At 40.9% G+C, this 23,909-nt stretch overlaps 1 protein-coding gene across 9 annotated transcripts in view; it reads left to right on the top strand.

The window, feature by feature from the left end:
- The window catches only part of DYM (dymeclin), a 352,663-nt gene that overhangs the window by 46,971 nt on the left and 281,783 nt on the right, over positions 1 to 23,909 (top strand). For 6 of the 9 annotated variants that reach the window (XM_078435252.2, XM_078435253.2, XM_078435250.2 and 3 more), the window contains 3 exons: positions 11,802 to 11,854; positions 22,078 to 22,171; positions 23,144 to 23,277. In XM_078435252.2, coding sequence (XP_078291378.1) covers positions 11,802 to 11,854; positions 22,078 to 22,171; positions 23,144 to 23,277 — 281 coding nt within the window. The remainder of the gene's footprint in view (positions 1 to 11,801; positions 11,855 to 22,077; positions 22,172 to 23,143; positions 23,278 to 23,909) is intronic. The other 3 variants (XM_078435255.2, XM_078435258.2, XM_078435256.2) reach the window with 2 other exon arrangements.

Below are 23,909 nucleotides of genomic sequence, written 5' to 3'. Positions count from 1 at the left end.
AACTGACTGAGCCACCCAGGCACCCCTCTTTTGTAGACATTAAACAACGCTTGTCCTAAAGCTTCTCCCTCGTTGAAGTACTTTGTTTAAAATACAACATGAGGGGCGCCTGGGTGGCTCAGTCGGTTAAGCGTCTGACTTCAGCCCGGGTCACTATCTCACGGTCCGTGAGTTTAAGCCCCGTGTCGGGCTCTGCGCTGATGGCTCAGAGCCTGGAGCCTGCTTCCTATTCTGTCTCCCTCTCTCTCTGCCCCACCCCCGTTCATGCTCTGTGTCTCTCTGTCTCAAAAATAAATAAACGTTAAAAGAAAAAAAAAAATTAAAATACAACACGAAAGTCCGTTTAACCTCCATTTTAGCCAAACAGCCGAAATTCTAAATTAGTGGAGTTCAAATTAATGAAGTCACATTTTTAGTTAAAAAAATGTTTTTCTCTGTAGTGTAAAAACTTAAAAAAAAACAAACACCCTTGCTTTTATGTGGGAACCCACATACTTCTGTATTTGAGAGGATGGTAAGACTGTGTTTAGGCTGCAGTGTTGTTTTACAGCCAACTGGTAATCTCTTTTCTAAGATCGTGTTTATTCAACCTTTTTTTTCTTGCTTTAATCCCTGAGGGCCAGCACCATGGCCTGGCAGCATCCATTGGTACCTCTTATGTTACTCAAATTCCAGAGTGTGGCCGGATGAAGGATGACACAGATGGGTTGGTAGAAAAGAGAAGGAAGAGTCGGGGGCATTGGTGGGGGAGCCACATTGGATCGTAGAAACCACTTGAAGGCCACAGACAGGTCCTTCCGGTGGGTGTTCTTGGCCCCATGACACAGGTCACAGGTCAGCTCAGTCATCAGCCTAAATGCGCTGCCCCTGGGAGCTGCAGTGGTGAGTGTTTTGCTTGGCAGCCACAGCCTGGCTGACCTCGTACACCAGCTGACTAAAATATGGTGGTAAATAACTCTTCCATATTTTCATGTGTGACAATTAACAGGAAGAGGTATTTGGTTTATTAGATGACCCTTTTTATATATTTATTTTGGTTGCAGAACCTTGAATTCTTGAACTACAGGCCTCATTTGAAATTGGCTTTTTTTTCCCCTGCCAACCAATGTTCTTTCTTGTTTATTGGTCAGTTGTGGAAACCGCTCTCCGTCTCGCAGTGGCACTGTGTTGGTGAATGCAGGGACGTGTGCCCTCACACCGAGCTTTGGCCCTTTTGTTCTTTCATTTACCAGCTAATGTCGGGATCTCGGTGAGGTGGTTGTGGAGAGCAGATACCTAACCATCAGGGACAAGGTTGTTTCCCGTCTCTCCTGTCACCTCGTGAATTGCGGCTGAAGATATTTGGAGATATTTTCTGTATAAGTGGCTGATACGGTTGATTATTTTTATAATGAAAAAAATAGCCACAGTTTTTTGTTGTTGTTGTTTAATGTTTATTTATTTTTGAGAGAGAGGGACAGAGTGAGAGCAGGGGAGGGGCAGAGAGAGAGGGAGACACAGAACCCGAAGCGGGCTCCAGCCTCCGAGCTGTCGGCACAGAGCCCGTCGCGGGGCTCGAACTCACAAACCGCGAGATCGTGACCTGAGCAGAAGTCAGATGCTCAACCGACTGAGCCACCCAGGTGCCCCCAAAATGTCCAGTTTTTTACTTAATATTTGCTAATATTTTTCTTTTTCTATCACAACTGAACATTTCTTCTCCTTCCTGTTCTCCTTCTCCTTCTCCTCCTTCTTTTTTTAAAGATTTTTATTTTTAAGCAATGTCTACACCCAGTGTGGGGCTTGAACTTAAACCTCGAGGTCAAGAGTTGCGTGCTCTACTAACTGAGCCAGCCAGACGGACGCCCCACATCTGAACATTTCCGTATCCCTTTCACTGTACCATTTTGAAGTTACAGCCAGAGTTCTTTGTCAGAGGATTGTAACTTCAGAGTTTAAATCCAAAGAAGTCGTAAACTCTCTATACAGCAGTTCTTGATGTACCCCCATGTTATTTCATACAAAAATCGACTTCCTGGTATGATGAAAGAACTTAGGTGGTGTTGAATAGAATTTGCTTTGAATTTACAGTGGCATGATAATAATTTGCCAGACATCACATCCTTAATGAATTCCTCCCAGTAGACCATTTTAGAGGGGAAAAAATTCAATGTGATAAAGGCTCTTAGCTTGCTTTTGGTCAACATATGCTTATCTGAGTATTAGGATCACTGGATTTGGTGTTAAAAGATCTGGGCTAGTAATTTTGCAAATGTAAGAATATGTGTGAGTTTATAAGCCACAGTTATGCGTTTTTGGTGGGTGGTAATTGGTGAAATCTTTCTACAGTGTAATATGCAATATTCATCAGAACAGAAGGGTTCATTGGCCTACCAACTGCACTTCTGGAGTTTATGTTAAGGAAATAATTGGACATGTTCAGAAGAATGTGTAGAAAGATACATGTATAAAGACATTCATAGCAATGTTTATGAAAGAAAATTGCTAACAATCTAAATGTTCATGAGTAAGGAAATTAGATAAAAAAAATAAAAATAATGCATCTGCACACTGTAACATTACAGTCCTTAAAAATGATCATATGTTTATAGAAAGGGGAGGAGATTCACAGCATATTAAGTGGTTAAAGCCAGTTATAAAAAAAGCTCATATATAGTGTAATCTATTCAAGCAAAGTTGTATATAAGTGCGTATTTTAAAAATGTGTATATTTGTATTATTCTTGTATAGGTTTGTGTAGCTTTATTTTTATGATCCAGTTTTTAAAATTTGTTATTTTAAAATAATTACAGATGCATAGGAGGTTGCTAAAAATGTGCAGGGAGGTCTCTTGCATTCTTCACTCACCTCCCCCAGCGGTAACAATTCACATAACTACGGTTCAGTGCCAAAGCCAGGAAACTGACAAAGGTTCTCGGGATTTCAGCAGTTCTATATATGCACTCACTTTTGTGTGTATCTATAGCTCTATACAGTTTTTATCACATGTGTAGACTCGTGTTACCACTGCCACAGTCAAGATGCTCACCTCTTTCATCCCAACAGGGCTCCCTGTGCTTTGCCTTTATAGCCACACTCATCACCTTGCCCCCTCATCGCTAACTCCTGGTAGCCACTGATCAGTTTTCAATCTCTGTTATTTTGTTATTTCAAGAAAGTTATGTAAATGGCATAATACAATATTAAACATTTTGAGATTGACTCTTTTCACTCAGGATAGTCTTGAGACCCATTCAAGTTAGTCTGTATATCAGTAGTTCATTGCCTTTTGAACTACTACTGTGTATCAGTAGTTTTTATTGCTTTTATTGCTGAGTAGTAGCCTATGTTGTGTATGTACCATAGTTTGTTTAAACAATGACCCATTGGAGGACATTTGGACTGTTTCCAGTTTTTTGCAAGTTAAGGTTTCTTTTTTAAAAAATGTATTATCATTATTTTAAATTTATTTTTTAATGTTTTTATTTATTTTTGAGAGAAAGATAGTGCACATGGGGGAGGGGCAGAGAGAGAGGGAGACAGAGGATCCGAAGCGGGATCTGTGCTGACAGCAGTGAGCCCGATGTGGGGCTTGAATCCATGAACTGCGAGATCATGACCTGAGGCAAAGTCAGACGCTTAACCGACTGAGCCACTCAGGCGCCTCAGAATTTATTTTTCATTGAAGTACAGTTGATATATTGTTGGTTTTAGGTATACAGCATAGTGAGGTGATAAACAAAATACTCACCATGGTAAGTGCAGTTACCGGGTGCATATTTGGTTTTGTACAAAACTGCCAAACTGTTTTCTCATGGCTACATCATTTTACATATGATCTTTGTTTCTCTTCATCTTTGCTGGCCTTTGGTGTTGTCACTTGTTTTTTGTTTTTTGTTTTTTTAAGCAGCACTGATAGGTGTGCATGTCTTTAGCATGGTTCAGTTTTGCAATAAAAAAAATAAAAACAATTCTCTTAAAAAAAGAAAAATTGGGGCGCCTGGGTGGCTCAGTCGGTTAAGCATCTGACTTCGGCTCAGGTCATGATCTCGTGGTCTGTGACTTCAAGTTGGGTGTCGGGCTCTGAGCTGACAGCTCAGAGCCCAGACCCTGCTTCAGGTTCTGTGTCTCCCTCTCTCTCTGCCCCTCCCCTGTTTGTGCTCTCTCCCTCTCCCTCCCTCTCCCTCTCTCTCTCTCTCTCTCTCTCTCTCAAAAATAAATAAATGTTAAGAAAAAAAGAAAAACTACCTAGGTAAGCCTGTTCTGCCACTTATTAGAAGTTGCTTAATATTGATTGAGAAGTTTCCTAGGTGAATAAGGACTGTTGATTTCCTTGGCACTCCACTGGGGTTGTTCTTCTATGGTAGAACACTAATGTAAATAAAATCAAAGCCAATCACCTACCCTTGTTTGACACAAAAAGTATAAAACTACTTCAGAAATTGCTGAATTTTGTTTTATACTTCCCTTCTGTGCCATGGTGGGGAAGACTGGCAAATTACTTGTAAGGCGTGGTAAAGAATAATATATGCAAATTTGATATTTTAATACACATGGTTTTGTTGTCATGGTGGGTTAGGAGACTTCCATTGAGCTCTGTGCTGAGCACTTTCCATACCTTGCCATTTATTCCTTACAACTATCCTGCGAGATGGTGGTATCTTTCTCTCTGTTCTACAGACGAGGAAACCAAGACTCTCTCAAAGTAACTTTGATATTGCATATATATACCAAGTGACTTTGGTATAAGCTTATACCAATAGGAAACAAGGAAGCTGGCACTTAAATACATGGCTTCAAAATATGTACTCTTCCCATTATGCATGAACATTGCTTTCATTAACAGGCCACATGATTGGAAATTCAAATGCCGGTGTGTGTGAGTTTGGTAATTGATGGGAACACTTAAGTTGAGAGGTGGTACACCTGATGCAAAAGTATTGAAAATGACCGGCCTGTGAATCTAGTGGCGACAGAGGCCTTCTGTGTTATTCCTGTTGGTGTTCCTTCCCAGCGCTCCAATTTGGTATATCGTTTTAGCGGAATTAAACTAAAATTTTTAAGCGTTATGCACTTGACTGTGTTCTCCTTTAGTCACAGTTAAGTTAGTGATTTATCTACGTTTGCTGGCCCAACACTTGGTCTCATTGGCTAATTGCAGTGTTGTTGTGAGTGCACGATTAGGCTTCACACGCGTCACCAGAGGCATTAGTGTTATTCTTTTTTTTTTTTTTGTCTAAAAATCTCAAGATGGTTGTAGTCAAGGCCAGACATTTCACTGTTGTACACTTGGCTACCTTGGCTGCTGCTCTAAGAGTTCTCTGTGTCTTTGATTCTGTGCTCAGTAGCTTCCCATTGAATGCAGGATGAAATCCAAACTCCCTAACGCGACATGGAGGTTCTTCACTCTTTTTCTCTGCCGTGCCACTCTTCGGTGCTGCCTACACTTCGTAGCTATTTCACTTGGTTTTGCTGTATGTTAGTACATTCCGCAGAGGCGGCATAGAGCGTGTGGGCGATCTGAGACGTAACTTGGCAGTCATTGAGCTGTGTTACCGGTACTCACTGGGGAATTTTGTCTCAGAAGCTCTCCCACAAGCGTGTGGACAGTGTGAGGTTGAAGTCGGTAAGGGTTCTCCTTAGGGAGATTCTCTTCGTGAGAATCAAAGGAAGGAAGAAAGGGAGCAGAAAGGGCAGTTGTAATGTTTAAGAACTTGCCTGTGGTTGTGAAAATTTTAGGAAGTGCTTCATTGCCGAATTATCTTCAGCGAAGTCCAGTGAAGGTTCTTAAAACTGGGAACATCCCTGGAGCAGTTTCACATTTTCTTGTGATGCGTGAGTGTAATTCTTGGGACTGTCTCTCCACGGCCTTAGGCCTCATTGTTTAGCGTGTCACCGGCAACCTGGGGACTCCCGTGACTCCCACGTGTTGCTGCTGGAGTAGTGGCCCAGCCCCAAGCATGAGGAGTGTGATACCTTATCACATAGAAGGATGGCTGCAGACAGAGCCGCACCTGATCATCGGATCCGTCTGGTTGTTTGTCTAGAGTTTACTTCATTTAGCGAAAGTTTGATGACTGGTGTTAAGTATTTCTCCTTAATCTCCTGTCATTGACATTGAAAATATCGACCTGGGCGTTGTGGAGTTTAAGATACTCTGTGTGGTACTAATGTATTGAACCTGTACTGGTGTAAGTATTTGCTGCCCTTTCGCCCCCTTTTTGCACGCTCCCAGTGCCCCAAATTTGCCTTCAGAAACGACATTCGGTTTCTAATTGTAATTGTCTTGGAAACATCGGCATGTTTTGCAGCACCGTTTTACTTTTATTTACTGCAAATGATGATTTGTCAGTTGCCTGGTGCCAGAACATCTGAGTTCATTTGTTTAACTAAAACAGCCCTGTGCATCGATGCCTATAACGCACAGCAACAGTTACCAGCCACCCCCATTGCTTACCACCTCATTTTGGCTCTGAATCTAGCAAGTGAGAAAGAAGATCATTCCTAAAATGTTCCAAGAAGTTTAGAAAATGGGGAGGGTGGAGGGATGAGAGGAAGGGGGATTCTAGTAGGACAGTTGGCGTGTTGCTTTTGGCAGGGGTGTGCCTGGCTGGTTTTCTTTGCGGAAGAAAGTAACGCTTCAGGGTGCGGAGACCACAGCGTGTGCACTACAACAGAGCTCTGGATCTTTGATTTACTAGGTCATTACTCAAGTGTTCCGGCCGAACCACGGCACCAGGCGTGGCGGGTGAATGAGACACGTTCCCTCTTCTCTTGTTGCTCATACTCTGGGCGCTGGAGACGCTTCCGACCCGAGGTGGCGATTGTTGAGGTGGTGGCAGTGAAACGGGACTGTTCCAGGTCGTTCCCTGTGGGGGGGACCCAGGCCTGATGGGCCTGATCACAGGATGGCAGGTGCTGGCTGGCTTAACCACCAGAGGGAGCTTTCCAAGAGACGTGGGGGTGGGATAATTCCCAGCTTTTCTTATCTCTTCATCCAAGAAATCAGACTGCTTCGAAAGGATACATTTTGCCACACCTGGAATTAAATAAGTATTTAAAAATAGTTTAATAAAATTTAAACTTCGGGGCAGGCCTTGCCTTGAGGGCTGGAGAGTGTGAAGTGTTTCTTGAGGAACAAGGGGAAGTAATTAATTTTGTCCTCTGATGAAGTATCTGACGATGGCATTCATTCACTCAGTACATTTTTATTATGTGCCTGCTTTGTACCAGGCTGGGAACGCCGTGATGAGCAAGGAGTCCACAATCCTGGAGTGGAGCGGGGCACAGACAAAGAATTGGGCAATGTTGCTACCGAGTACTCGGTTTTGTAAGTGGGTGCTTTGGGGGCTGAAACCAGTCTTCTCACCTGGTCTTAGACGATCAAAGATTTCCCGGAGGAAGTGATGTCCAAACCAGCCTCGCTAACAGATGTTGAATTGATCCTTTTTTCAGGCTAATATTGTATTAAAAATAAAATCAGAACCCAGTTTTGGGAACATCCAATACCCTTCTGTTGAGAACAGGTTAAAGAACTGAACTCTATGCTCCAGCCATCTAGTATCTACTTTTCTAGTCTTGTAGTTTGCCATTCTCCAGTGTAGACGAACCTCTGCTTTCCAGAACGTGCCAGGCTCTCTGTGATGATTTGCATGCGCTGTCAGTCATGTCTGGAAAGCCCTCTCCTGATGTCTGCCAGACTGAGTTCTCTTGCGGTTACTTCCTCCAGGATGCCTTCCTTGATTGCTCCTAGGGTAGGTTGGGTGCACCTCTTAGGACCTTACATACAGGGCTGGGCTTGATCTTGGTGTTTCCCCCCCAACCCCTCACCCCACCAAATAGTCTAGCGGCTTCTTTATTCCTCCGTGTAACCTGGGGGCTGAGACAGCATCTTTCACGGAACCCAGCATGTCCTGAGCGCCCAGGCAGTGTTTGCTGAATGAACAAGCTTAGAAGGTCTTGAAGGCTGTAGCCACATGTATATAATTGAAGTTCTTGGTTCCATCCAGTTTTAAGAGAGTGTTATTGACTGAGGAAAGTCGAAACACCACCGAAACAGATTTTATGCGTGTGGTCTAGTTATTAACCTCATAAAGCTATTTACAGTCTTTTGCATTTATACCTCTTTACTTTTATTTTTTTGCCTGAGTAACCAATAAACTGAGTAATTCATAGTTTCTACTTCTTGCCAACAAGTGTATATTATTAAATCTGACCACAGTGATTTATTAATAAGAACTCTTTTGGTTATTAACAAGAATCAATTTGATTTGGCATATGGCAGAAAGAGGGGCATATGTGATGAAGAGACAGGGATGTCTCATTGAATCCAAGATCAAGAACACAGACAGGCTTTGGGAAGAGCTGGCCCCAAGAATTGGAAGGCCAGCAGGAATCCTTTAATTGCTCTGTTCATCTCTGCTTCTTTCCTCAAATCTCTTATATTCATTTTCTCTAGTTTCTTACTAACTTGCTTTCTCTGCTTCTCGGTGGATAGAGGATGGTTTCCCATAACTCTCAGCTTTGCAGCCATATTCTAGTTGTATGGAAAACCTTTCTTTCCGTTCCGTTCCAAATTCCCCAGACATTCCAAATGTCTGTCTCTGATTGAGTCAGCAGTGGCCAGGGAGTGGAGTCTTGCTGAACAAGCCTGTCTGGCTCTCCTCACCCCTGGGGAGTAGGGGGGAAGATGGAAGAAAGGGATGGGGACATCAGGCTGACAGACACTGTGAGGTGGGCAGACCCTAAAACTATTTTTGTAAATAAAAATACAGTGATAAAGCCCAGAGACCCACAAATGCTTTATTATAGCATTATTTCTAGGTTATTTTGGCTAAAAAAAACTTCAATGAGAAACTTAGAGATTTAACTTTGACAAGATATTTATCTTTTTGAATGTGAGTATAACTTGAGATTCTTTAAAAAAATATTTTTTTTAATGTTTATTTATTTTTCAGAGAAAGAGAGCATGAGTGGAGGTAGGGAGGTCGTGAGTGAAGGCGGGGGGCGGGGGGGGGGGTGCAGAGAGAGAGAGAGGGAGGCACAGAATCCGAAGCAGGCTCCAGGTTCCAGGCTCCGAGCTGTCAGCACAGAGCCTAACATGGGGCTCAAACCCATGAGCCATGAGATCATGACCTGAGCCAAAGTCGGACGCCCAACTGACCGAGCCACCCAGGTGCCCCTATAACTTGAGAATCTTAAGGTAATGGCCTGTTCGCTGAAGTAGCAAGTGGGTTCCAGCTTTGTGTGTGTGTATAATACTTATAATTCTTAGACATGACACTGCCTTCCGTTGTCAGGAGACAGGTTCCGGAGCAGCTCTCCTGCAAATACAAGGTGAGACACAGGTCATTTAAAGTTTTCCAACAGCCACATTAGAGAAGTGAAGCAGGCGAAATCAGTCTTAATAATACATTTCGTATATATCTATGTGTACATAAAAAGAGGGTTTATAGCTTCTGCTTATCAGAAGAGGTTGTCATGGGGCGCCTGGGTGGCTCAGCAGGTTAAACGACCAACTCTGGATTTCGGCTCAGGTCAGGATCTCACGGTCCCTGAGATTGAGCCCTATGTCAGGCTCTGTGCTGACAGCGTGTAGCCTGCTTGGGATTCTTTCTCTCCCTCTCTCTCTCTGCCCCTTCCCCACTCACTCCCTCTCATGCTCTCGAAATAAATATTTAAAAAAAAAAAAAAAGAAGAGGTTGTCCTGGGATTTAAATGCACTAATAAATTTTAAAGTGCTTTGAAAAATATAACATAAAGCATTATTTTAATTAACCGGGGGAGGGAGGAACCCATTACATTTTGGAATCAAAAATAGCGATCATTTATTAGGTTTTACTCTGTGCCAGATACTGTTCCAAGCACTTCATAACATGTTATGTAATTTAATGATAATGCTGTCTTTGGAGCAGGTACAATTATTTATCATCTCTGTTTTATATAGAAGGAACCTAAGACATAAAGGGTTAAGAAATTAGTCCAAAGTCACGTAGCTGGTAAGTAGTTGAGCTGGAATTGGAATGCACTTTTTTTTTTTTTTAATTGTGGCAAAACACAACATAAAATTGATCACCTTAACCATTTTTAAGTGTATGCTTCTATGACATTAAATACACTCGCATTGTTGTCTGACCCACCATCCGTCTCCAGAACTTTTCATCTTCCCAGACTGAAACCCGACTCATTAAACACTAACTCCCCATTCCCCCCGCCTTCAACTCCACTAACTGCCATTCTTTCTGTCTCTCTGAATCTAACTACTCCAGGGGCCTTCTATAAGTGGAATCATACAGTATTTCTTTTTTTGTGGCTGGTTTGTGTCACTCAGCGTAATGTCTTCAAGGTTCATCTGTGTTGTAGCACGTGTTAGAATTTCTTTCCTTTTTAAGGCTGAATGATGTTACACTGTATGAATGTACCACATTTTGTACCGTGATTCACCCATTGATGGACATTTTGATTGTTTCTACTTTTGGCTGTTATGAGTGATGGTGAATGTGATGTACAGATATCAGGTTGAGTCCCTGCTTTCAGTCCTTTTTGGGTATTTGTATACCCAGAAATGGAATTGCTGGATCACACAGTAATTTTATATTTAACTTTTTGCTGAATTGCCATACTCTTGTTTCAAAGCACCAGCACCATTTTACATAATGCACGAAGGTCCCCATTTCTCTATATCTCCTCCGACACTTCCCTTCTCTCTCTCCTTTTTTTTTTTTTTAAATAGCCATTTTAATAGGTGTGAAAGCAGTATCTCATTGTGGTTTTGATTTGCATTTCCCAGATGAATCGTGTTGCACATCTTTTTATATACCTATTGCCTTTTGTATGTCTTCTTTGGAGAAATGTCTCTTTAAATTTTTGCCCATTTTTAAATTGAGTTGTTTGGTTTTTTGTTGAGTCAGAGGTTTTTGTTTTTGTTTTGGTATATTCTGGGTATCAGTCTCTTATCAGATAGATGATTTGCAAACATTTTCTCCCATTCTGCTGTGTTGGCTTTTCACCCTGAGATAGTATCCTTTGATACGCAAAAGCTTTTCATTTTGATAAAGTCAAACTTACATATTTTTTTTCTTTTAATGTCTGTGTTTTTGGTATCATATCCAAGAAATCATTGCCTAATCCAGTGTCATAAAACTTTCCCCTGTGTTTTTTTCCGAGTTTTGTGTCTGTTTCTGTCTGTGCCTCCTGTCTCCGTGTCACTCATATCTATCTCTGTGTGTTTCTGTTTATCTTTGTTTATAAATTATTGAAGCTTATGTATGTGTTCTCGTGCTTTTCTTGCCTTGTTTCTTCCTTTATTTGTTGTTGATCTATTTTAAAGGTATTGCAGGTATCATGAGACTTCATGTTTCTCCTAAAAATAATGGCATTTTTTTCAAATAACTCTAACCCCATGATTGGTTCTCTCCGAGTACATTTTCTAATTATGTCGAAAACAGAAGCTTAACTTCATTTTGTCTTTTTATTGTTTTTTTTTAATGTTTTTATTTATTTTGAGAGACCAAGTGCAAGCGGGGGAGGGGCAGAGAGAGAGGGAGACACAGAATCTGAAGCAGGCTCCAGGCTCTGAGCTGTCAGCACAGAGCCCGACTTGGGGCTTGAACCCACAAAATGAGATCATGACCTGAGCTGGAGTCAGATATTTAACCAACTGAGCCACCCAATAAAATTTGTGATTTTATTGTTTATCATGGTACATCCTATTTTCCTTCTAAATTGTTTTTCTCTTCTTTATTTTATTTATTCCTTTAACTGGTCAGTGTGTACCTATTTAGCATTGTAGTTATTAATTACCTTTTCTTCTCTCCCTCCAGCACCGAGCTGAAGCTCTTGGAGGAAGCAACTGTTTCAGTCTGCAGGTCTTTAGGTAAGGGGCAAAATGAGTGAGTGAGTGAGTGTGTGTGTGTGTGTGTGTGTGTGTGTGTGTATGGGTGGCATTTATTTAAAAATTTCTGTTACAAGTTTTGGTAGTGTAATATGAATTAAATTAATGAAGTGATATATTCTGGATGATTATATTTAGTAATATTTACTCCTGTTCATGGTGCTCATTGGGGCCGCTAGAAGGTACCATTTGGTCAAGAGCAGTAAGACACGTGCTTGCTCACTTGCAGTGGTAGTAATAGACTCTCCTAAACCACAGACTGTTTTAGCTTGTTTTGTTTGGTGTTTAATTGAGGAATAGTTGGACAGTGTTACTTTGGCTTCAGGTGTATAACATAGTGATTTGATCTTGATTTGACATTTGTATGTATTACAAAATGCTCATCGTAATAAGTCTAGTTACCATCTGTCATCATACACAGTCATAATAGTATTACTGACTGTATTTCTTATGCTGGACTTGATCATCTCTGCGACTTACTTCTTTTATAATTGGAAGTTTGTACCTCTTAATCCCCTTTACCTGTTTCACCCATTCCACCCCCCACCCCACCTGTCAGCTACCGCTTTGTTCTCTATATTTATGAGTCTGTTTTGTTTGTTTTTTCTTTTTTCTTTTTTTTTTTTTTTTTGATTCCACATATAAGTGAAATAACACAGTATTGGTGTTTCTCAGACTTTTCACTTAGCACAGTGCCCTCTGGGTCTATCCATGTTGCCACCAATGGCAAGACTTCATTCTTACTTATGGTGGAGTAATATTCCCTTGTATGTATATACCACCTCTACTTTATCCATTCATCTATCGACGGACATCTGCGTTGTTTGCCTTCACTATTGTAGATGCTGCTGCCGTGAACCTGGGGCCACGTAGGTCTTTTGAAGTTAGTGTTTTCATTTTCTTCAGATAAAGGCTAGAAAGAGTTGCGTCATAGGGTAGTTCTATTTTTCATCTGTTGAGGAACCTCCATACTGTTTTCCACAGTGCCTGCCCCAGTTTGCATTCCCACCAACAGTGCAAGAGGGTTCCCGTTTCTCCCCATCTTCACCCACACTTGTTATTTCTTGTCTTTTTGATTTTAGTCACTCTGAAAGGTGTGAGGTGATACCTAATTGTCGTTTGGATTTGCATTTCCCTGATGATGAGTGATACTGAGCATCCTTTCATGTGTCTGTTGGCCATCTGTATGTCTTCTTTGGGAAAATGTCTGTTCAAGTCCTCAGCCTATTTTTCTTTAATTTTTTTTAATGTTTGTTTATTTTTGAGAGGGAGAGAGACCGTGTGAGCAGGGGAGGGCCAGAGAGAGAGGGAGACACAGAATCTGAAACAGGCTCCAGGCTCTGAGCTGTCAGCACAGAGCCCGATGTGGGGCTCAAACTCATGAATCGTGAGGTCATGGCCCGAGCCGAAGTCAAACACTTAAGTGACTGAGCCACCCAGGTGCCCCGCTCGGCCTATTTTTTAATCAGATGTGGGATTTTTTGGTGTTGAGTTGTATGAATTCTTTACATATTTTGAATATGAACTTTTTTTAAAAAAAGATTTTATTTTCAAGTAATCTCTACACCCAACATGGGGCTCGAACTTACAACCTTGAGGTCAAGAGTCACGTGGTACACCAGCTGAGCCAGCCAGACACCCCTTGAATATTAACTTCTTATGGAATATGTCATTTGCAGATCTCTTCTGCCATTCATTAGGTTGCCTTCTCATTTTGTTCATGGTTTCCTTTGCTGTGCAGAAGCTTTTTAATTTGATGTAGTCCCACTTGTTTATTTTTGCTTTTGTTGCCCTTGCCTGAGGAGACAGATCCAAAAAATATTGCTAAGACTGAATTCCAAATTTATTGCCTATGTATTTTTTAAGAGTTTTATGGTTTCAGGTCTTACATGTAGGTCTTTAATCCATTTCAAATTTATTTTTGTATATGGTTTAAGAAAGTGGTTACTGGAGAGGAAGTCTGAAGATCGTAATTTTTTTTTTTTTTGCTTCTTTGTTTATTACACTTTTTTCATTAACCATTATGATTAAGTGTTTCTCATTATACTTTTTTCTTTTTGATTTTGCCTGAAATTTGATGAGGTTTTTTTTATTGGCTTATTAAAGTCTTTTCAGTTCCAAACTTTTCTTTAGTTATGGTTTTGATTTTCCTTGTGTTTGGGTTTCTTCTCCCCCAACTTAGGATCACCTGTTAACAGTCAGCTTGGACTGTTTTTGCTTTCTGTATCTTTCTTTTTCCTTTTTTAAATGTAATTTTATCATAATATAATTTTATTAATATAATTTTAACATAATTTCTTTAAAAAATTTTTGTTAATGTTTATTTATTTTTGAGACAGAGAGAGACAGAGCATGAATGGGGGGAGGGTCAGAGAGAGAGGGAGACACAGAATCTGAAGCAGGCTCCAGGCTCTGAGCTGTCAGCACAGAGCCCGACGCGGGGCTCGAACCCACAGACCGTGAGATCATGACCTGAGCCGAAGTCGGACACTTAACCGACTGAGCCACCCAGGCGCCCCTATAATTTCTTTTTTAAATAAAATTTCTTTTTCAAATTAATTTATTTTTCAGAGAGAGAGGGGGCACAAGCGAGTGAGGGGCAGAGAGAGAGGGTGAGAGAGAATCCTACACATGCTCTGCACTGTCAGTGTGGAGCTTGAAGTGGGGCTCGAGCTCAACCAATGTGGGGCTCAAACTCAAAAACTGTGAGATCATGACCTGACTTGAAGTCAGAAGTTTAACTGACTGAGCCACCCAGGTGTCCCTGTATCTTCTTTTTCTTCATCATCTTTCTTTTCTTGAGTTTCCTCCTTTATGTCTTTGATTCACTGTTTCTATACATTACAGTTTTGTAAAGATTCTAGTGCATCTTTTATTTCATTTTTAGTTTGTTTTTAATCATTCTTTGTTTTTTCTGGATGTCAGACTACTCTCTTTTCATTATACTCATTTTTCCCAGGGGCTTTCTGGGTTTTTTTTTCTTCTTTCTTTCTTTCTTTCTTTCTTTTTAAATTTTTTATAAAGTTTTTTAACATTTATTTATTTTTGAGAGACAGAGAGGGAGCACAAGCAGGGGAGGGGCAGAGAGAGAGGGAGACACAGAATCTGAAGCAGGCTTCCGTCTCTGAACTGTCAGCACAGAGCCTGACATGGGGCTCGAACCCACCTACCGCGAGATCATGACCTGAACTGAAGCCAGGTGCCTAACCAACTGAGCCACCCAGGGTCCCCTCTTTCTTTCTTTCTTTCTTTCTTTCTTTCTTTCTTTCTTTCTTTCTTTCTTTTTTTTTTTGTTTTTTGAATAGACGTTTGAGGGGCACCTGGGTGGCTCAGTTGGTTAAGTGACTTTTGATTTCAGCTCAGGTCATGATCTCAGGGTCGTGAGATTGAGTCCCATGTTGGACTCTGTGCTGAGTGTGGAGCCTGCTTGGGATTCTCTCTGCCCTTCCCTCCCTCTCCCTGCCCCTACCATTCCCCTGCCCACTCTGTCTCTCTCTCAAAATAAATAAACATAAAAAAAAAATAGTCGATTTTCTCTTCTTCCGCTGATGATGCTTGCTACTCAAATTTGTTTGATAGTTTATTTATTTATTTTTTTAAGGTTTATTTGTTTTTAAGAGAGACTGAGCACAAGTGGGGGAGGAGCAGAGAGAGAGAGGGAGACACAGAATCCGAAGCAGGCTCCAGGCTCTGAGCTTCAGCACAGAGCCTGAAGTGGGACTTGAACTCGTGAACCATGAGATGATGACCTGAGCCTAATTCGGACACTCAGCTGACTGAGTCACCCAGGCGCCCCCTTGTTTGATAGTTTTGATTCAGTTCTTCCTCTGAAGGTTTACCATAGCCTGTTCCTTACTCTGTTGTTACTGTTTTGTTTTTCCTTATTCATGAAACTAGCAAATGTTTATTGAGCACCTACTATATTATAGGCGCTATTCTGTATACTGTGCTATATATTGCATAATATATTCCATATTCTGGCGCAAAAGACTGACCTAGATTCCTGACCTCATGGCTCTGTCTCGTTAGGGGAATCAGACCAGAAATAAACAGACCTACTTTCACATGCTGTGTCTCTTCAGAAAACTAAAGCAGGGTAGACACACAGAGAGTACCCATGTAGGTATGTTGTTTGCTGTCAGAGAGGGTGTAAATACACCTTGTTATTAAGCTTGTTCCTTGTGTGGATCCTGTAGGTGCTTGTTGAATCTGCTATTATTTAAGCTTGAAGGCAGGCTGCTGCTGTTTTCTAACCTAACTTTAGAACCCAGGAAGGTTTTATTTTGTGTAGGTTTTGCTTGGTTTAAATGGGACCTTCTCTTACCCTTACCCCCTGGCTTTGGAGAGAATTATAAAATTCCCTGAAGGAACATCTGGGTCAACATTTTTTGTACATGTACCCTCTAGTGCATGTTGCTCTGTGTCTGGCGTGTTTATTTCTCCCCAGTTGTTTTCAGCGGGGGTGGGGGGTGGGGTAGCCTCAGAGTTGGTGTAGGAAGTAGGAGGGAAGTGTAGGAAGTGGGATGAGTAACGTAAGTTTTCTTGTTGGAGTAGACAGGGGGGAGATTTTGTCCTTAAAGTTACTTTCAAGTGGTTAGCCTTGCTAACCGTCCATTGATTACCAAGTAAATACTCATCGGTTCTATAAACTCTGTAGTTCAAGTGTTCTCTGTTTTGGTGGGGAGAAGGACTGCCTGGAATTAGCATTTGTGTGAACTTGTGTCTTGTTGTATATTTTCAAGGGTGTTTGATATTTAGGTTTCATGCTTCTAGAAATGCAGGCCAAATAATGTAGTAAACTCCCATAAGTTCCTCTTCTGACTTCACTCATTTTCAGCTAATGGGCAGGCTTCATCTATATCTCTCAACCATTCACGGAAGTATGAAACATGTACAGAAAAGCCGACAAACAGAGAGCACGTCCTCGCATATTAGACACCAACCTCAGGCATGTCATTTCATCCATAAATATTTTGGCATAGATCCCCTAAGAGGATTTTTTTGTTTTGTTTTGTTTTGTTTTTAAGGAAAACAATACCACTATCTTACTAGAAAGCAATTAAAAACATTTTTTTTAATGTTTATTTATTTTTGAGAGAGAGGGAGAGAGAGAGTGTGTGAGCAGTGGAGGGGCAGAGAGAGAGGGAGACACAGAATCCGAAACAGGCCCCAGGCTCTGAGCTGTCAGCACAGAGCCCGATGCAGGGCTCAGACTCACAAACTGTGAGATCATGACCTGAGCTGAAGTCAGATGTTCAGCCGAATGAGCCACCCAGGCACCCCTAGAAAATCATTTTTAACATTATAAAATAACCATTGAGTGTTCAAATTTCTTATTGTCTTAGTTTATGTGACTCAGGAACCAAAATAGAGGCTATATGTTGTTATTGGCTGATACGTTTTTATGATTCTTTTCATAGCTAGGTTCCTTCTGCTATTGTCTATCTCTTCTTTTTTCCCCTAGTTATTTATTTATTTATTTATTTATTTATTTATTGAAGAAAGTGGGCAGTAGAGTTTCCCACAATATAAATTTTGTTGAGTGCATCCCCATGGATTGCTACCCTGTCTCTGTCCTAGCTTCTGTATATTTATTGGATTGGGGACTTGGGTATTTTAGTGAAATATTGGGAAAGGTTGTTTCAGGGTCTGGAAGCAAGTCCAACTTTCTTACCCCAGATGGAAATTTTCTTTATAATACCTTTACCTGAATGTTACTCAGACTTTGCTTGAACTCCTGTAGAGACAGGGAAGTCTCTTCTTTACACAAAAGCTATGAACGGATTGCTACAAGTTCAAACTCTAGAGTGAAATGAGTTAGTTTTTAATTTAAGTGCCATTGTTATTTAATTTTACAGTTGAGGAAAGTGAGGCATGGGGTGGGGGGCTGAAAGTAAGTTGCCAGGTGTCACAGCTAGTCAGTGGTGCAGCTGGGATTTGAACCTACTCAGACTCTGTGGTCTAATTCTGTTATGCTTTTCTGCCTTCCTGTCAGTTATCCCCTGTTCCTGCTCTAGCTTATTCAGCTTGAACATCATATTTGATTTTTACCAATTAACTTTGATTCCATTAAAGTACTTTGTACTTTGTACTTTGTTTTATTAGTCTATTTCCCCGTCTGCATCTTGTGTAAGAGTAGTGTAAAAACTGAAATGTTTTAGAATGTCAGCTGCATTAAGACTGTGCGTCCTGTGGGGCGCCTGGGTGGCTCAGTCGGTTAAGCGGCCGACTTCAGCTCAGGTCACCATCTCGCGGTCCGTGAGTTCGAGCCCCGCGTCGGGCTCTGGGCTGATGGCCCAGAACCTGGAGCCTGCTTCTGATTCTGTGTCTCCCTCTCTCTCTGCCCCTCCCCCGTTCATGCTCTGTCTCTCTCTGTCTCAAAAATAAAAAAAACGTTAAAAAAATAAAAAAAAGACTGTGCGTCCTGAGTATCTCCTTAGTACCTGAAAGAGTACTGGGTACGTACGTAGAATTAGCTCAATAAATACATGCTGAATGAATGAATGAAAAGAAAAGGTATCCACAGTGGTAGTAGCTGGTTGCTGTTCCCAACAACACAGTGTTATTTTTTTTTTGTTGTTCGTTTTTAAATAGCTAACCATTTATAAATTCAAACAATTACTTATGAAGTCATTCAGTAATAAAGGACCTGTTGAATGAACACAAGATTGTGAAGCTGGGGTTCTGAATAATGCTTGTAGTCATATCCTCTTTGTTTCAATATTTTTTTTAATTTTAAATTTATTTTTAACGTTTATTCATTTTTGAGAGAGCGTGAGCGGGGGAGGGGCACAGAGACAGGGAGACACAGAATCAGAAGCAGGGTCCAGGCTCTGAGCTGTCAGCACAGAGCCCGACGCGGAGCTTGAACCCCACGAACCGTGAGATCCTGACCTGAGCCGAAGTCAGACACTTAACCGACTGAACAACCCAGGTGCCCCTGTTTTGGTATTTTGTTTCGGTTTACAGTAGCTAGGTAACAATAATTCACACAGAGATGCACTTGCAAACATTAACTTTTTGTTTTTGTGGGTTTTTTTTTGTTTGTTTTTACACAGTGTATCCTGAAATCTCAGGATATTCTTTCATTAAGCCCCAAAGCTTGAAAGAGAAGCAGGAAATTTTTATTTCAAAGTGTAACTGACAAGATTTAACATCTAATCACATATCTATTCTTGATTATAACAGCCGGACAAAACCCGCCCTGACTTACCGCACGTGTCGCACCTTGCTGCCCACAGTGGGGTTCGCCGTTCAGCGGCAAGGAGCACCACCTGGGAGACAGTGTTGTAGACTCTCAGGTCACCCTCGACACCTGCGAGATCAGAATTGGAACTTTAAGAGTGCCTTGTGATTTAAAGGCACGTTAAGCCTTGAGAAGCGCTGTTAACTTCAGCAGGTGCAGGGGGGTGGCCCTGGGGTTCTGTATGTCCGGCAGGCTCCCACATAACGCTGTTGCCACCAGTCCCTGAACCACGCTTGGAATAGCAAGGTGCCGCAACGCTTTATCGCAGAAAGTTACACTGTAACTTGCATTGACTCAAGCTGTGACAAGAACAGCTACCCAGCAGGTTGACCTGAATTAACTTGACAGTTATTGAGCACCGAGCAGGTATGCTGTAATGGTGTACTTAATTCCCATGTGTGATTTTTTTTTTTTTATGTATGTATGTGCATACCTGGATTTTTAACATTTCTGGAGAACTTCGTTCTTTCAAATCTTTGACACATTTTCAACAAGTTCAAATATATTCATAGAGATGCAGCAAAAGATAAGTGTCAGGTCTGAATTTTTCTGGGGCGTCCGTGTGGCTCAGTTAAGCACTGACTTCGGCTCAGGTCATGATCTCACGGTTCGTAGGTTCAAGTCTATTGTCCGGCTCTGTACTGACAGCTCAGAGCCTGGAGCCCGCTTCGGATTCTGTCTCCCCCTCTCTCTGTGCCCCTCTCCTGCTCGTGCTTGGTCTCTCTCTCTCTCTCTCTAAAAATAAAATAAACATTAAAAAATTTTTTTTTAAATGAATTTTTCAGGCAGCAGAGGCCAGTGTGTTTGAGCGTTTGCATTTCTGTTTTTCGAAATAGTTAAAAATAACATTTCGAAAGAGAAACAAATATTCAGAACTCTGGAATCTCTCAGTTTGAAAACCGTTCGTAAAGCAAAAAGACTGGACATTTGTCACTAACATTGTTGACTTTGGGCCCAACACTTAACCTTTCTGGGTCTCTTTTCCTTCATCAATAAAATTAAAGTTTTTGGCTAAATGGTCTCTTCCTTCTGATGAGTTTTTTTTTTTTTTTTTAAGTTTGTATTTAGATTCATACAGTGTATTTAAATAATGTACAGTGTAGTATTAGTTTCAGGCGTACAACACAGTGATTCAGCCTGTCTGTATCACAAGTGCCCTCCTTAATCCCCATCACTTATTTCCCCCCCCCCCCCCACCGCCAGTAACCATCAGTTTGTTCTCTGTAGTTAAGAGCCGGTTTCTTGGTTTGCCTCTCTCTCTCTCTTCCCCACCCCCCCCCCTCCTTTGCTCATTTGTTTCTTAAATTCCACATAGGATGTGTGAAATCGGATGGTAATTGTCTTTCTCTGACTTACTTCACTTAGCATAGTACTCTTTAGCTCTGACTGGTTCTTAACTTCTGTGCTTCTGTGATGTATTAAGGTTGTCCACAGACCCAGTGAAACCAATGGTGTGAATTCCCATTCAAGTCCAAAGGCCTGAAAACCGTAAGAGCCAGTGTTGTAAGTCCCTGTCCAAGGGCAGAAGGCTGACGTTTTAGTTCAACAGTCAGCCAGAGGAGGATTCAGTCTTCCTCCGACATCTGTCCCGTTCATGCCCTTAATGTGTTGGATGATGTGCGCCCACTTTGGAGAGGCCAGGCTGTTTTACTCAGCTGAAAATTAAAATGCAGAGACACCCTCACAGATACACCCAGAAATAAGTTTAACCGGATATCTGGGCATCCTGTGGCTCAGTTAAGTTGACTTGTAAAATTAATCATCACGTGTGTCTTCCTGGGCAGCCTGATAGAGCTTTGTATCTTCATTAAGTCTGATTCCTTGATTAGAGGGGTTGGTGTAGCACAGCATCTTAGAGCCAGGGATTGTAACCAGCAGACAAGGATGTGTCCTTGAGCGGTAACAACAGAGACGTGAGGATCTGTGAAATGGAGGTGATATTGGTGCTTATCCCGTAGTTGGTTTTGAGGATTTGGTGAGGTGATATGTGTAGAGCACTTACTGTATATTGGTCAGTGTGTGTTTCCTGTTGCTTGATGAGAAAACAGGCTGGAGAAGAAAAGTAATTTGTCTGAGGTTTAATATTCTGTTAATTATAGCCTTGGATCTAGAAACCAGATCTTCTGATTCTCATTACTGTATCCGCTCAATTCTTTGGGCTATACTTGTTGAAATGCCCCCCTTTGAACTTAAACAACTTTTTGAGCAAATTCTTTAAAATTGTATTTGATCAAAATAGCTCCCCCCGGCCATAGTGCTTTATGTGTCTGTTTTTCGTTAGAATGATTTACAATGATCTGAACAGAGTTTTTGCCTTTACACTTGATTGTATTCTGTATACTGGGAATCATTTTTTGAGTTTTTTTTTAACATTTGCTTTTCTAAAGAGAAATAATTGTGTGTGTGTGTGTGTGTGTGTGTGTGTGTGTGTGTGTGTGTAAATTGAGTATGTATCAACTATCCTCTCTTTTCTTTACAGTTTTGAATTCTGATATGAATTGGCTACTTTGTCCTATTGTTTCCTTCATTTTCAGTTTGCAAATCATTTTTTTTTAAATTTTCTAAAATGTTTTTTATCTGTGTTTGAGACAGAGAGAGAGAGCGCGCAAGCACTTGGGGGAGAAGGGGGAGGGACAGAGGATCCAAAGCAGGCTCTGTGCCGACAGCAGAGAGCCCAATGCAGGGCTCGAACTCATGGACCGAGAGTTCATGACCTGAGCCTAAGTCAGACGCTTAACTGACTGAGCCACCCAGATGCCCCTTGCAAATCACTTTTTGTTCAAAATTAAGACCAGCAATTTCTCTCATTGTTTATTTTCCTAATTAGATGTGAAGTTGGTCATAAGGTTTGTCTGTGAGCAACTTCAGCTTGACAGCTTGGTTTTATAAGTGTTTTAATATGTTCACTTTGATTTCAGTTTTTAATTTTAACTTTTTAAAACCTTATCTTCTCTTGCAGTTGTAAACAATCCTCGAACAGGAAACCTTGGTGCGCTAATTAAGGTCTTCCTTTCTAGAACCAAAGAACTAAAACTTTCGGCAGAATGTCAGAAGTAAGCTGGCTGATTAAATCATGTTCTCTTTATATTTAGCAATATGAGTATTTTTCATTTTTTGGTGGAAATGGATTATGGTCTTTTTGAAAGCTATAAAGGAATTCTCATTATTAAAAAGTAAAAGAGAGGTTATAATTTACTGTCCAAGTCATTGTGGTGAGGTTATGAATTCTGGAATCTGTTTGATTTCAGCATTTCAGACAATCTTCAGAAATATATTCCTTAAGAAGGTTAATAGCAATGTAATTATTATTAAAAAAGATAGTTTCCCCGCCCCCATTATTATTGCTGTTCATACCTAGTTTAAATTATGACTAAGTTTGAGTATTTCATTCCACATCTGTTTCCTTTCTTCCTTTCCTAGTAGATGAAAGAAAGTTCTGATTAGATATTATAATTTTATTTTTATTTGAATTCCAGTATAGCTAATGTAGATATTAAAATTTTATATTTGATGCCTTGGAAGGTTAATCTTTGATGCCCTCAAGCATTTTTTAAAACCAGTTTTGCTTCCAAACAAATTATATTGAATCTAATTTAAATTTTTCTTGTTGAGTTCCTGGTTACTAATACAAATAGCGACTATTGTCCTGGGCTGCTGGCAGTGCCCCATTTAAAATTTGGGTCGTGTGTTTGCATATAATCTCTTTATGTTACTATATTTAAAAACATTTTTTTTTTCGCTTTTCTTTGCCCTGCCCACGTGTGGGACAAGTACGAAGTTAAGAACAAAGAGCGGCCATACCTAACGAAAATATTTTTGTTAGGTTGACTCACTAAGTAAAATGTACAGCATGAAACATGAAGTGGATTGGCATAGAGTAATATATCACTAGCCATGAAACGATAGGGACGCTGTGTTTATATTACAAACGGAATGGGCAAAACGGCCGAGAAATCATGAACGGCATGGTGCCCGTGCTCCTGATGAAGTGCTGATTCCCGTGTGGTTTGGTCTTTCCTTTCTAGCCACATCTTCATTTGGCAGACACACAACGCTTTGTTTATTATTTGCTGTCTGCTGAAAGTGTTCATCTGTGAGATGTCAGAGGAGGAATTGCAACTTCATTTCACGTACGAAGAAAAATCTCCTGGCAGTTACAGTAAGTATGGCCTTTGAAGATGCACGTGTAACACGGAAGGATGAAACCTGAGGAATCAAAGCGTAGTGTTGAAAATTCTCTCTCTCTTCCCTTTTCATTTTTAAACGACCTGGCACGCTGTCACTCCCTTTTCTCCTATATTTGAATGAGCCAGAGCTCTCAAAGTTCTTTTTTTTTTCCTTTTTCTTTTGAAATAAGGAAGCCGGTAGCAGCGAAGCTTTTACTTACTTTGACTCTGACGCATATGGAAAATAAAATTAAAAACCACAAATACACCTTTCAGAAAACAGGGTTGTCAACTTAAGTATCATTACTAGGGGAATACATTATTAAAGGAGACAACCAATCAGAAGTACGGATTTTAGACATATTGAAGGTTACTTTCATAGGACGCAGCAGTCTCTGGCTCTGTGGGTCTACTTGATCAGAAATAACATTTAAGGGCAGTTTTACGATGCCGAAATGTGCGGTCTTGTTCCGAAGACACAGCGAAATGTTGCCGTTTTCTCCTGATATTGCTGGGTTTTTTGTGTTACTTTTTTTTTTTTTTTTGGGGGGGGGCAGTGGTTAGGAGGGCCTGTAGTTTTCAAGATGGTGTTTTATGTCTTAGCATGAAAACTTACAGCCTGGAA

The sequence above is a fragment of the Panthera onca genome, chromosome D3 (assembly GCF_046562875.1).
Source record: "Panthera onca isolate mPanOnc1 chromosome D3, mPanOnc1 haplotype 2, whole genome shotgun sequence".
NCBI classification, from domain to species: domain Eukaryota; kingdom Metazoa; phylum Chordata; class Mammalia; order Carnivora; family Felidae; genus Panthera; species Panthera onca.
Note: the sequence above shows the minus strand (reverse complement) of the source record. Positions and strands in the feature narration are given on the sequence as shown.